Source organism: Psittacula echo (assembly GCF_963264785.1).
Source record: "Psittacula echo genome assembly, chromosome: 7".
In the NCBI taxonomy this organism is placed as follows: Eukaryota; Metazoa; Chordata; class Aves; order Psittaciformes; family Psittacidae; genus Psittacula; species Psittacula echo.
In genome coordinates, this window is record NC_137740.1 from 20,452,462 (window position 1) to 20,463,696 (window position 11,235).

Below are 11,235 nucleotides of genomic sequence, written 5' to 3' on the forward strand. Positions count from 1 at the left end.
GGGGCTCTTGCTACAGGACCTCCCCCTTCCTCTCACAGGATGCAGGCTGATGAAGCCCTGCGTCAATGCAGGGCGTGAGGGCTGGGCACCCCCACTGCTATCTGATGGCACCCACCAGCCCCCGGCCACAGTCTGTTCCCACATCCCTGCATCCTGCATCCTCCTGACAAACATTCCCAGGCAGTTCAAACAAGAGCTGTGTGTGGGTGACGCATGGCAGGGTGTGTGGCCCGGCCACGTGCCATCCCTTGGCTGGGGACATGGGCAGTGCCAGCAGGTGGTACCCATGGCCCGGCCGCTTGCTGCAGGGATGCTCTGGCCAGGATCAGTGCAGGCTGCCCTAGGGCTCATCCCTGCCAGCCCCCAGTCCAGCCGGAGCTGGGCCAATGGGCATCCCTGCCCAGTCCTAGGCTGCTCTCTGCTGCAAGGTTCACCCTGTGTTTACGTTGGTAATTTAGGCTAATTGCAGGGGGTTTATTGACCAACTAGGAGAGGTTCTTCCTGCCTCTTCTGGAGAAAAGTTGAATGCAAACAGAGCAGAGATCTGGGCATCTTTCCAGCGAAGTAGGGGGGATGGAGGGGAGTCAGCATTGAGATTTTTATGGTGGGAACCACCTGATCTGGGCAAACACCAATGCTGGTGAGCACTGGGCTATAAAGGGCAGCTCTTCTCTCTCGGCGGCCCAAAAGAAGCCATTATTCCCTCTGATCTTCAGAGAGCAGGTGAGGACAGGGACCCTCACAGGGTGGCTGGGGCTTTGGGGTGCTCCACGGTGGCTTGTGGGTGAGCAGGAGCCTGTGGCAGCCCTGGCAGCTCCCAGGGGAGCTGAACGCTGCCCTTGCTGCTTAGAGCAGGCTGCAACAGTGCAATTTTCAGCCCCACATGGGCTTTTGTCACTGCTTCTTTGAGGGGAAAACAAGCTGAGTCTGCAAATCAGCCCCCATGCCCAGAGATTAGCCCAAATAAAGGCGATGATGTGGTTGATTTGCCTTCCTGGCCTGGTCAGTGCTATGAACTCAGGGGGTGACAGTGATGCTGTGTGCATAGTCCCTTGCAGCCGTACCAGCTGTGTTTCTGCCTGTGCCACTGCTGCTGCTGCCCGATGCCAGGGCAGGGTTGGATTTCCCTTACCTATGCCTGTGGCAGCATGTTCCCATGTCCCCACAGAGCAGCTTGGCTCACCCAGCCAAGGCTGGGACTGGTGGGGCCAGGACACAGAGCTGCAGTAGGGACCTTGAGCCATGCCTGGGGATGGATGGGGTGCTGGCACAGGGTGGTGAGCTGTGCCAGGGGAGAGAGAAGCACAGCCCCAGGGCTGCCATCTGCTCCAGCTGGCTGAAAGGAGCCAGATTCAGGCCACCGAAGGGCAGGGCTGCACCCTCTGGGCATGAGCAGCATCCCCCATCCCTGAGGGGCCTGCTGAGACCCCCTGCACTCTTATAGGGGACGCTTTCAGGAGCAAGGAGCATGGTGGCAGCAGCCAGACTTTCCCTCCTGCTGCTGGGCTGCGTGGGGCTCCTGTGGCCGACTGGTAAGTTCTGTCACTTGGGTGGCAGCCAGTTCTACAGTGTGGCCGGGCATGAGCCATGGTCCCCTCTGGCTGGTGAGGCCGGCTCCCCCATCCCTCCCCATGGCTCTCCCTCTGCAGGAGCCCGGTACATAGACTACTGCCCCAAGGGCTGGTACTATTACAAACTCAGCTGCTTCAAGTATTTCAGTCAGCTCCAGAGCTGGGATGAGGCCGAGGTAAGGCTGCTGGGATACAGGGGTGGCTGGGGCACCCCATCTGCTGGGAATGCCCTGGCACTCATGGCTCTCCCTGTAGAGGCAGTGCCAGGCCAGCTATGCCGGTGCCCACCTGGCCTGGGTGGAGGAGCCCCAGGAAGCAGCCACCCTGCGGAAGGTCATCTCCTACTACCAGCGTGTGCAGCCCGTCTGGCTCGGCCTCCGCTATGGGCAGCAGGTGAGGCTGGAGGCAGCAGGGTGGTGGGGGCCACGGGGCAGCAGATCCATAGCTCTAATCCGCTCTCCCTGCACAGAGCCAGGCCTGGCAGTGGGCGAGTGGGGACAAGTACAGCATCACCAGTGGGCTGTCTGGGAATGATGCCCCTGGGGGGACCTGTGGCATGCTGACCCACCTCAGCGGTGAGTGCCCAGACCCTGCATCCACCTCCAGTGCTCTGTCTCAACCAGCATCCCTCCTTCTCCCTCCTCCGGGTCCCATTACCCTGTGGGCTATGGCAGGCAGAGCTGCTGCCCCTGTCCTCAACATGGCCTCACCAATCCGCATCTCTCTGACAGGCTTCACCCTATGGTCCAGCACCGACTGTGCCCAGCAGCATCACTACATCTGCAAATTCACACCCTTGCACTGAGGACAGCGCCTGGGCCCATAGTGGGCCCCACTTCAGCTCCTCCTCTCACCTCTGATCCTCTCCCCCAACTCCTAAAAATACACCTATAAAAAAAGGAGCATGCAAGTGCCGTGTGAGCTTGGTGCTGGTGCAAAACCCTGGGAGAGGCAGGTGGTGCTGCGGATCCCTGAGCTTCCCAGCTTCCCGGGACTTTGGCACTGCCAGCGCTGGCGGAGCCTTTTGGGAGTGAGTCCCAGGAGCCGCAGGGCTGCTGGCTCTCCCAGCTGGGCTCTCGTGTTTGGTCATTCCCAGCCGTTCTGTGCCAAATGGGACAGGTGTCCCTGGGGAGCAGGGGAGGGGATAGGAGTGTCCTCAGGGTGCAGGACATGGCTGTGGGTGAGGATCAGAGCTGTTGTGGGTGTGCACATGTGAGGACGGGTGCCTCCCTGTGTGCAAGTGGCTTTGCAAGGGTCTGGGGGCTGCGATACTGCCCCATGGCCATGTTGACAGCAGCACCAGGAACAAAGGTCCCTTCTTGTGTCACACCATGTTGCCACAGGCGTCACGTGACTGCTGTTTTGAAGACGGCTCTGCCCCTACGCAGCTCATGGGCTTCTTACCCCTCAGAGCTGCGGCACGTGACGGAAGCGGACTGCATCCCAGGCAGCAGGGACGGTGCTGGCACCACATCCCCAGCCGCCCTCTGCTCCCGCCCTGGGAGTCCAGGGCAGTCGGGGCGGGCACCCAGCAGCTCGCACACCATACAGTGACTGGAGCTGTGCGGGTGAGCTGCAATCACCGGAACTGCCACCGCCCCACAGCATGGGAGGCTGGGGCTGCAGGAGAGCCCTTTCCACTGCCCAGCCCTTCCTCCAGCCGAGCTCATCCTCAGGTTTTGGGGTGCAAGATAGAGACACCTTGCAAGTTCCCTTCTCCGAAGCCAGCGCTTGCTCGGCTGTCCCTGTCGTGTTGGCTGCTGCTTGGTGACCTTTGAGCACCAAGGTCCGGTGTGCTGATAAGGGCCAGGAGGGCTGTGCCGTGCAGCCTGTGCAGTTTATAAAAGCACGACACAAGGCCTATCCCTGCGGCCATCCTGTCCCACCGTCTGTGCAGCAGCAGGGTGAAGATGTTGCGCTTGGTTGGCCGCGCGGCGCGCTGCTGGGGGGCAAGGTGGACGTCGCCGGGGCCGGAATGGGCACTGTGGGGACCCCAGCATGCCACGGTTGTGCAGAGGGCATGGTGAGCACCCACATGGACTGGCTGGGCTGGGGGCATATCCAGGGACAGGTCGGGAAGCTGGCAGTGCTCTTAAACCTTGCTGGGGAAGGGGATGCTTTCCTGCCTCCCCACAGGGCTGCCAGGGAACCAGCAGGGATTTGGGGTGCTCATAGCCTGAGATGCTCATTGGTGGCACTTCCCTGGGACCACCGCATGTCCCCAAGCCTCAGGGCTGCTGTGGGACCATCACTGCTTCCTCTGCTCCACAGTTTCTCCAGCACTGCTGGGACGGGCACCTGGCCCAAGGACGTGGGTATCCTGGCACTGGAGGTGTACTTCCCTGCCCAGTACGTGGAGCAGGAGGAGCTGGAGCAGTATGATGGCGTGGAGGCTGGCAAGTACACACGGGGTTTGGGCCAGCAGCAGATGGGCTTCTGCGCTGCCCACGAGGACATCAACTCCCTGTGCCTGACGGTGGTGCAGCGGCTGGTGGAGCGCGGGCAGCTCTCCTGGGATGCCATCGGCCGCCTGGAGGTGGGCACCGAGACTGTCATTGACAAGTCCAAGGCCGTCAAGACTGTCCTCATGCAGCTTTTCCATGACTCGGGCAACACTGATGTGGAGGGCATCGACACCACCAATGCCTGCTATGGGGGCACGGCTTCGCTCTTCAATGCAGCCGCCTGGGTGGAGTCCAGTGCCTGGGATGGTGCGTGCAGCAAGGGACTGTGCCATGGGGATGCGGGGGTTGCGTGTTGAGTGGGTGCCATGGGATGGGGGAAGGAGGCAGGAGGTGTCCCAAAACCGAAAGAGGAGCTGTTGCCCCTCCCAGCTCTCCATCACTCCTGTTGTTTGCCCATCTTGGCCATGACACCCAGCAGCAAGGGGGTAGGAAGGAGTACATGAGGGCCATGGGATGGAGGCTTCCACCCACTAATGGCCCCACCGGCTCCCCTGTCCTCCCTCAGGTCGCTACGCTGTGGTGGTGTGTGGGGACATCGCTGTCTATGCCACAGGGAATGCGCGGCCCACAGGAGGTGCCGGTGCCATTGCCATGCTGGTGGGACCCAATGCCCCGCTGGTGCTGGAGAGAGGTTGGTGTCTTGGGGCCCTGGGGATGTTGAGCTGCTGGGTGCTGTCCCTGGGGGCCATACATCCATGTCCCAACCCTAACAGAGCTGCTCAGTTCCAGCAGTGCGAGTTCTGCCAGCCCTGGTGGCTGCCTGGTGCTCGGTATCCCAGGATTCCAACTGACACGTTCCTGTGGGTATCATGGAGCAGCCAGGGAGGTTGGCAGATACCAGGGCTGGCACAGCATGGCAGGCAGCACCTATGGGTGCAACCATCTGGCCGGGATGCCCCAGTGTCCCCTGACAGCCAGCTCTCCCTGTGCACCCAGGCCTGCGGGGAACCCACATGGAGCACGCTTATGATTTCTACAAGCCAGACCTATCCTCTGAGTACCCAGTGGTGGACGGGCAGCTTTCCATCCAGTGCTACCTGCGGGCACTGGACCGCTGCTATGCCGTTTACCGCCGCAAGGCAGAGAGCCAGTGGAAGCAGGGTAAGCAGCAGCACCCCTGGGATGCCCACACCATCCCACTGGATGCTGATGGCTACAAATTGCCTTCCAGCTGGCATTCAGCGGCCCTTCACCCTCGATGACTTCAAGTTCATCATCTTCCACACGCCCTTCTGCAAGCTGGTGCAGAAGTCAGTGGGGCGGCTGCTGCTGAATGACTTCTTGGCCACCCCCAACCCCGACACAGCCGCCGGCCTCTACAAGGGGCTGCAGCCCTTTCGGTGGGTCCCCATACCATGTCCCACGTCGTCCAGCCCAGCTGCGGACATGCCTATGTGGGGTTCAAGACAGCCTCTCTTTGAGCAGTGATGTGAAGCTGGAGGACACCTACACCAGCAAGGATGTGGAGAAGGCATTCCAGGCGGCCAGCCAGGAGATCTTCAACCAGAAAACCAAGCCCTCCCTGCTCCTCTCCTCCCGCAATGGCAACATGTACACGCCATCTATGTATGGCTGCCTGGCCTCCCTCCTGGCACAGTGAGTCACCCAAAAAGCTGGCTCAGGGTTGGGGGTGGGTCATTTTGGGGAAAGCAGTTTCTGGCCTGGCTGGCTGGGGGTGCAGGTGCCAGCACGCATTCCGCTTCCCAGAGACTACACTTTCATTGCACATAACCCCTGGTGTGGAGGTGTCCCACTCTGTGCCAACTCCCTGCCAGTCCTTTCATCCCAGCTCACACAAAGTCTTTCTTCTGGCGCTGGGAGGATGAAAACCCCATTGTCATGCCTGGCGGAATGGCTGACCCAGCAGCAGAGGAGCCATGGGAACAGCCAGGCACTCAGCAGGAAGAAAGCCTCGTGCTGGGGCTCCCCAGCACCACTGCAGTCCAGGGCCATGCACCCTCTGCAATGCAGCCCTGAGTACCAGGGCCCCCTGTCCGGCAAACAGGGCAGGAGGCAGCCCGCTCCTACACCACCCCCAGCCCTGCATCCCCCCAGCTCCAAACCCATTCTCACCCCCCCAACCCCTCACTGCAGGTCCTCAGGGCAGGACCTGGCCGGCTCCCGGATCGGTGCCTTCTCCTATGGCTCAGGGCTGGCTTCCAGCATGTTCTCCTTCCGTGTCTCACAGGATGCAGCCCCGGGTGAGCCCTGTGGGACAGGGGGCCTGGGAAGGGGGGGAAGCGTGGGGCTGCAGGGCTGGGGCTGCCGGCTGTACTGTCTGACCCAGGGGGTGCCCACTGGTAGGCTCGCCCCTGGACAAGCTGGTCTCCAGCCTGGCTGATCTCCCGGCTCGCCTGGATGCACGCAAGCGTGTGGCCCCGCAGAACTTCGCTGAGATCATGAAGCAGCGGGAGGAAACCCATCACTTGGGTGAGCAGGGCTGGGGGGATGCAGCACCCCCCTGACAGGACCCCACGGTCCCACTGAGCATCACCATCTTCTCCCTGCAGCTGACCACACTCCCCACGGCTCCCAGGCAGATCTCTTCCCTGGCACCTGGTACCTGACACGAGTGGATGCCAAGTACCGCCGGCAGTACGCCAGGAAGCCCATCTAAGAGGGGCTGGAATGGTGAGCCCTGAGGAGGGGTGTGCTCTCTTCCCTGTTGGCATCCCCTCTTCCCTATCGCATCCTTCCTCATCCCCAGATCTGGGGCTGGCCTCTGCGGAAAACCTCACCTTGGATGGCTGGGAAGCACGTCAAACCCTGGAGCTAGTGGAGATGGCAGCACTTTCTGCAAGCACCTAGGCAGCACGAGGGAATAAAAGCACAGACGAGAGGGGGCAGCAGCCTGGCTCCGGCTTCTGGTCATGAGTGGTCCCCTCCCACCCAGAGGCCCTTCCCTCAACCGCCTTGAGACTGGATCACAGCCTCTTACAGAATTTATCCCATTGACACCCAACATGGCCACTTGCCTCATTGGACACGTGTCTCAATGCCTGCTACTTCCCCAGGATGGAGGCATGCCCTGATATTTTGGGGAGCCAAGTAAAGCCCAGCCCCCTAGTTTCCAGTTTGAGGGTGGTAAGATGCCATCTTCCTCATGATGTAGGTAAATGGGAACATCCCCACAGGAAAACTCAGGGGGCTGGAGGAGGCAGGTGATGTGGGGGCTCATGGGAGGGCTCAGCCCCCTTGGAGCACTGCCTGCTGTCTCAGCCATGTCCCAGCACAGGACTGTGGCCAGACAGGACCTCAGTGGGGCTGCAGCAGCCACAGAGACCTTTGCACCCTTGAGTAAACAGCAGAGTGGGGCACTGGGGTCTGGAGGGAGTGAAGTCTGGGGCCGTGGTCAAGGGACTGCACAGACAAGGCATCACATACTCTTTCCTTCTGGACCCTTTATTGAGCATGGGGCCACCCCAAGCCCAACATGGGGGCCAGGAGTGGCTGGGTGTGATGCTCCCCCAGCTGCAGGGGGTGGTCCAGGTATTGTGGCCGGGAGGAGAGTCCTTTCCGGGGGTCAGGGCCTACAGGTGGAGCTGGAACACCTCCGTGACACGTGACTTCAGCTCACCAAGTTCAGACAGCGGAGCTGAGAGGCCCATGACATTCCACTGCTCCCCCGCCACCGTGCTGGAGCTGTGGTAGGACTGGAGCTGGACCCCCACCTTCCCCAGCAGCCCTGCAGAGGAGGAGAGGGGTTAGGGACTGCATGCTGCCCCGCTGCCCCACCACCCAGTGGTTAGCCGAGCTCTGCTCACCCCAACACCCACAATGCCATTTCTTCCCCTCCCCACCCCTAAGTCCTTTGCCCCACAGCCCCCAACCCCCTGCCCCCATCCAGTCTCTCCATGCAACATCTGCCCCCCCCTGCTGCTGCAGGGGCTCAGCTTCAAGACAGATGTGGGTTCCCCTCCAGGTTGCCCCTCCCAGCTCAGAGACAATGTGGGGGCTCACCAGCAAGCGTGGACAAAGCACTGAGCTCAGAGGCTTTGGCTCTGTAGATGAGGATGGGGCCAGCCAGTGGGGCTGGCTGCTTGAAGGTGGCCCCATTGAGCTCCCGCAGCACCGGGGTGCTGCCCTGCACTGTCCCTGCTACCTGGTGTGGGGTGCCCTGCAGGGACACCTGCAGTAATCCAGCACTGCTCTCAGGCTCGGGGGCCACATCGCTGTGTGTGGTTGTGACCTGCTGAAGACATGTGGCTGCTCAGTGCCCAGCTCCTGGGCATGGTAGGGCACAGGAGGCATCCCAAGGGATGCACCCCAGCCTGAGAGCTTCCTTAGCAGCCCCAAGGGGCGACCTCAGGTTCATGCCATTTGGAAGGAAAGGGTCTGGGTGCGCCAGGCTGATGTGCGGAGCCCGGGGTGTCTACGCACCTTTAGCCCAGCCTCCTGGGCCAGCAGCAGGGCATTCACCAGGGTCACCTCCTTCTGCACACCTCCAGCCAGCATGCCTGCAGTCACGGCAGGCATCAGGTAGCTCCCGGCCTCCCGCAGAGGTGTTCCTGGGGCGCAGCGAGGAAGCAGGGTGTGAATGGGCGAGCAACAGAGAGGTCAGCCCCATGCCGAAGCAGCGAGCCTGGGGCTGGTCCTTCCACCCATCCCTCCTCTCATCCATGCACCAATCCATGCACCCGTTCATCCATGCACCCGTCCATACCACTATGTTCCCATCTTCCCACCACACTCCCATCTCATCATCAACCACCATTTCTCCTGGCTGCTCTTCCATCCTTCTTCCCGTTCACCCAGCCCAGTACACCCCGCTGCACTGCCCACCCATCAGTGTCCCTGCACTCAGACATGGGTCACAGCCTCACCTAGGGTGCAGACCTGCACGCTGCCCTGTGCTTGCTTGCCCACTGTGAGCAGCACTGTGCCCAGAGCCCTGGCCAGGGCAATCCAGGGCTTGGTCTGGGGTGCAAAAGCCTTGCTGAGAGCCTGGCCATTGACCTGCGAGGAAGAGCAGGGAGAGCCATGAGAACCCACCAGTGAGTACATGTGGTTGCTCCCAGTGCATCCATGTTTTACAGATGGGGAAACTGAGGCACGAAGGTCAGGTGCCTGGCAGGGGACTCACTATGCCAGCCAGCCCCTTCCCTGTGGCCATGTCCACAATCTGCATGGCGATCTCCTTGCCGCAGCGGCTCTGTGCCTCCCGCGTGCTGGCCCCCAGGTGCGGGCAGCAGATGACATTGGGATGGTTCACCAGGTCACGATCCTTCGGAGGCTCCTGCCAACACAGTCCCATCACACCGTGAGCTCCCAGCACCCACCTGGGATCTGGCAGGGGGCACTCGGCTCTCCTCTCTTGACAAGAGGGAAGCTGTGCCTGCAGGGTTTGCTGAGCTGCCCCGGCCTGGCTTGGGCAGAGTTAAGGCGATGCTGAGACAAAGCCAAACTCGGGGGGTCCTCGTAGCGCTGCTCACCTGCGTGAAGACATCGAGGGCGGCTCCACCGCACTGCCCCGACCGCAGCGCCCGCAGCAGCGCCCCCTCGTCCACAATTCCACCGCGGGCGCAGTTCACCACCTGCACACCGCGGCGGCACTTGGCGAAGGTGCTGTCGTTCAGGAGCCCTGCAGAGGCAGTGCTGTGAGCAGTGGGGCTGCCGGCTCTCCCCAACCCCCCTGTGCTGGCAGCTGCCCAGTACCTGTGGTGGAGGGCAGCAGCGGCGTGTGCACCGTGATGAAGTCGCAGCGGGGCCAGATCTGCTCCAGTGGCAGTTGTTCCACGCCGAAGGTGGCCGAGGTTTCAGGGGTGATGATGGGGTCATAGCCTATGGTCTAAGGCAGAGTGGGTGCTTGCTCCCGCAGCCTAGCACAGTGGGAGGCCATGCTCACCATTGCTCCTCCCTGCCTCAGCTCCTTACCTTCATGCCAAAGGCCTGCATGCGGGTGGCCACCTCCCTGCCGATGCGCCCCAGCCCCAGCACACCCAGCGTCTTCCCGTTCAGCTCCATGCCCATGTACTGAGGTGCAAAATAGAGAGTGAGAGAGCACACCCCACACAGGCACCCGTCACCCAGTCCTGCCTGGGCTGCTGTGCTTGCCTCCTACCTTCTTACGGTCCCACTTGCCCTCCTTCATGGAGGCAGCTGCCTGCGGGATCTGCCTAAAAGGAAGGCTGCAGTCAGTGCAGGGGCAAGGGGCCATGGGGCCTGCATCTGTCCCCCCATCCTGCCCTGAACTCACCTGGCCAAGGACAAGATCATCCCGCAGGTGAGCTCAGCGGCACTGAGGCTATTCCCAGTGGGTGTGCTGGGGATGGAGAGCAGTGTCACTGGTGTGTCACCCCCGGGCTGAGGGCTCTCTGCACCCCATGAGGATGGAAATCCCCAAGGTGGTGCCAGGGGGTGCTGTGGGTGGGGAGGGCACCCTGATGAAGCCTCCCCTGTTTCCCCAGGAGCACAGTCAGGGATGCTCCCGTGCTCCTGCTCTTACTTCATGACCAGGACCCCCTTCCTGGTGGCCGCCTCCACATCGACATTGTCCACGCCGGTACCTGCTCTGCCCACCACCTGTAGCCTCTCTGCCGCTTCCAGCACGTCGGCCGTGACTTTGGTGGCTGAGCGGACGATGAGCCCATCGCAGTCCTGGGGGGACAGACACTGCGGGTGGGACCAGCACCGCGGCTGGTGGTACCGGGGTGGTCTCAGGCTGCGGACAGCCTCTGCAGGGGGCTGCGATCCGCCGTGCGAAACCGGCCTGGCTCTTGCATCAGACGGGAGGCGGGGACCAGCCCCGCCGACCGAGGGGGGTCTGCTGCCACCCTGGGCAGCCGGGCCCCCTGCGCCCCCCACAACACTCATCCCCCCGTGGGTGCAGCCCGGTCGAGCTCACCCGGATCTCCCGCAGCAGCTCCTCCTTGCTCAGACCGGGCTTCTCCTGTACCCGGAGGCCGCCCGCCTGCAGGATCTCCCGGCAGCAGGGGTCCAGGCTGTCGCTGATCAGCACCTTCTGCAACTTTCCCAGCGCCATGATGGGGACCGGGACCGGCCGGGGTAGTTGGGGACCGGCCGGGATGGGGCGGGCAGGGGGCGCCGACTCTCTCCGCACGCTGCCGGGAGGCTGCTGTTGTCCGTCCGCCGCGCTAAAAGGGCTGCAAGCGGGGCACGTTTTTCGGGCTCATTGGGTCCTGTCTCCATGATCCCACCTCCTTCCTTTCCCCTCCCCGCCCCAGTCCGCCCGGGGCCCC

General features: G+C 62.3%; 3 protein-coding genes across 3 annotated transcripts; 2 read left to right on the forward strand and 1 right to left on the reverse strand.

Annotated features, from left to right (window-relative positions):
- Positions 1-1,468: 1,468 nt before the first annotated feature.
- On the forward strand, positions 1,469-2,376 carry REG4 (regenerating family member 4; the record flags this gene model as incomplete). The annotated part of the gene is made up of 5 exons (XM_080623470.1): positions 1,469-1,532; positions 1,650-1,747; positions 1,827-1,964; positions 2,041-2,146; positions 2,303-2,376. The coding sequence occupies 5 exons, from the start codon at positions 1,469-1,471 to the stop codon at positions 2,374-2,376; spliced, it is 480 nt and encodes a 159-aa protein (XP_080479596.1).
- Positions 2,377-3,481: 1,105 nt separating this feature from the next.
- Positions 3,482-6,653, forward strand: HMGCS2 (3-hydroxy-3-methylglutaryl-CoA synthase 2; the record flags this gene model as incomplete). Its single annotated transcript, XM_080623602.1, has 9 exons — positions 3,482-3,594; positions 3,843-4,282; positions 4,542-4,667; positions 4,973-5,137; positions 5,208-5,376; positions 5,462-5,632; positions 6,131-6,237; positions 6,341-6,466; positions 6,547-6,653. The coding sequence occupies 9 exons, from the start codon at positions 3,482-3,484 to the stop codon at positions 6,651-6,653; spliced, it is 1,524 nt and encodes a 507-aa protein (XP_080479728.1).
- A 913-nt stretch (positions 6,654-7,566) lies between these two features.
- On the reverse strand, positions 7,567-11,018 carry PHGDH (phosphoglycerate dehydrogenase; the record flags this gene model as incomplete). The annotated part of the gene is made up of 12 exons (XM_080623673.1): positions 7,567-7,721; positions 7,997-8,225; positions 8,417-8,544; positions 8,860-8,992; positions 9,120-9,272; positions 9,469-9,617; positions 9,692-9,824; positions 9,911-10,009; positions 10,098-10,152; positions 10,233-10,298; positions 10,482-10,633; positions 10,881-11,018. 12 exons carry the CDS (start codon positions 11,016-11,018, stop codon positions 7,567-7,569), a joined length of 1,590 nt encoding a protein of 529 aa, XP_080479799.1.
- Positions 11,019-11,235: the final 217 nt, after the last annotated feature.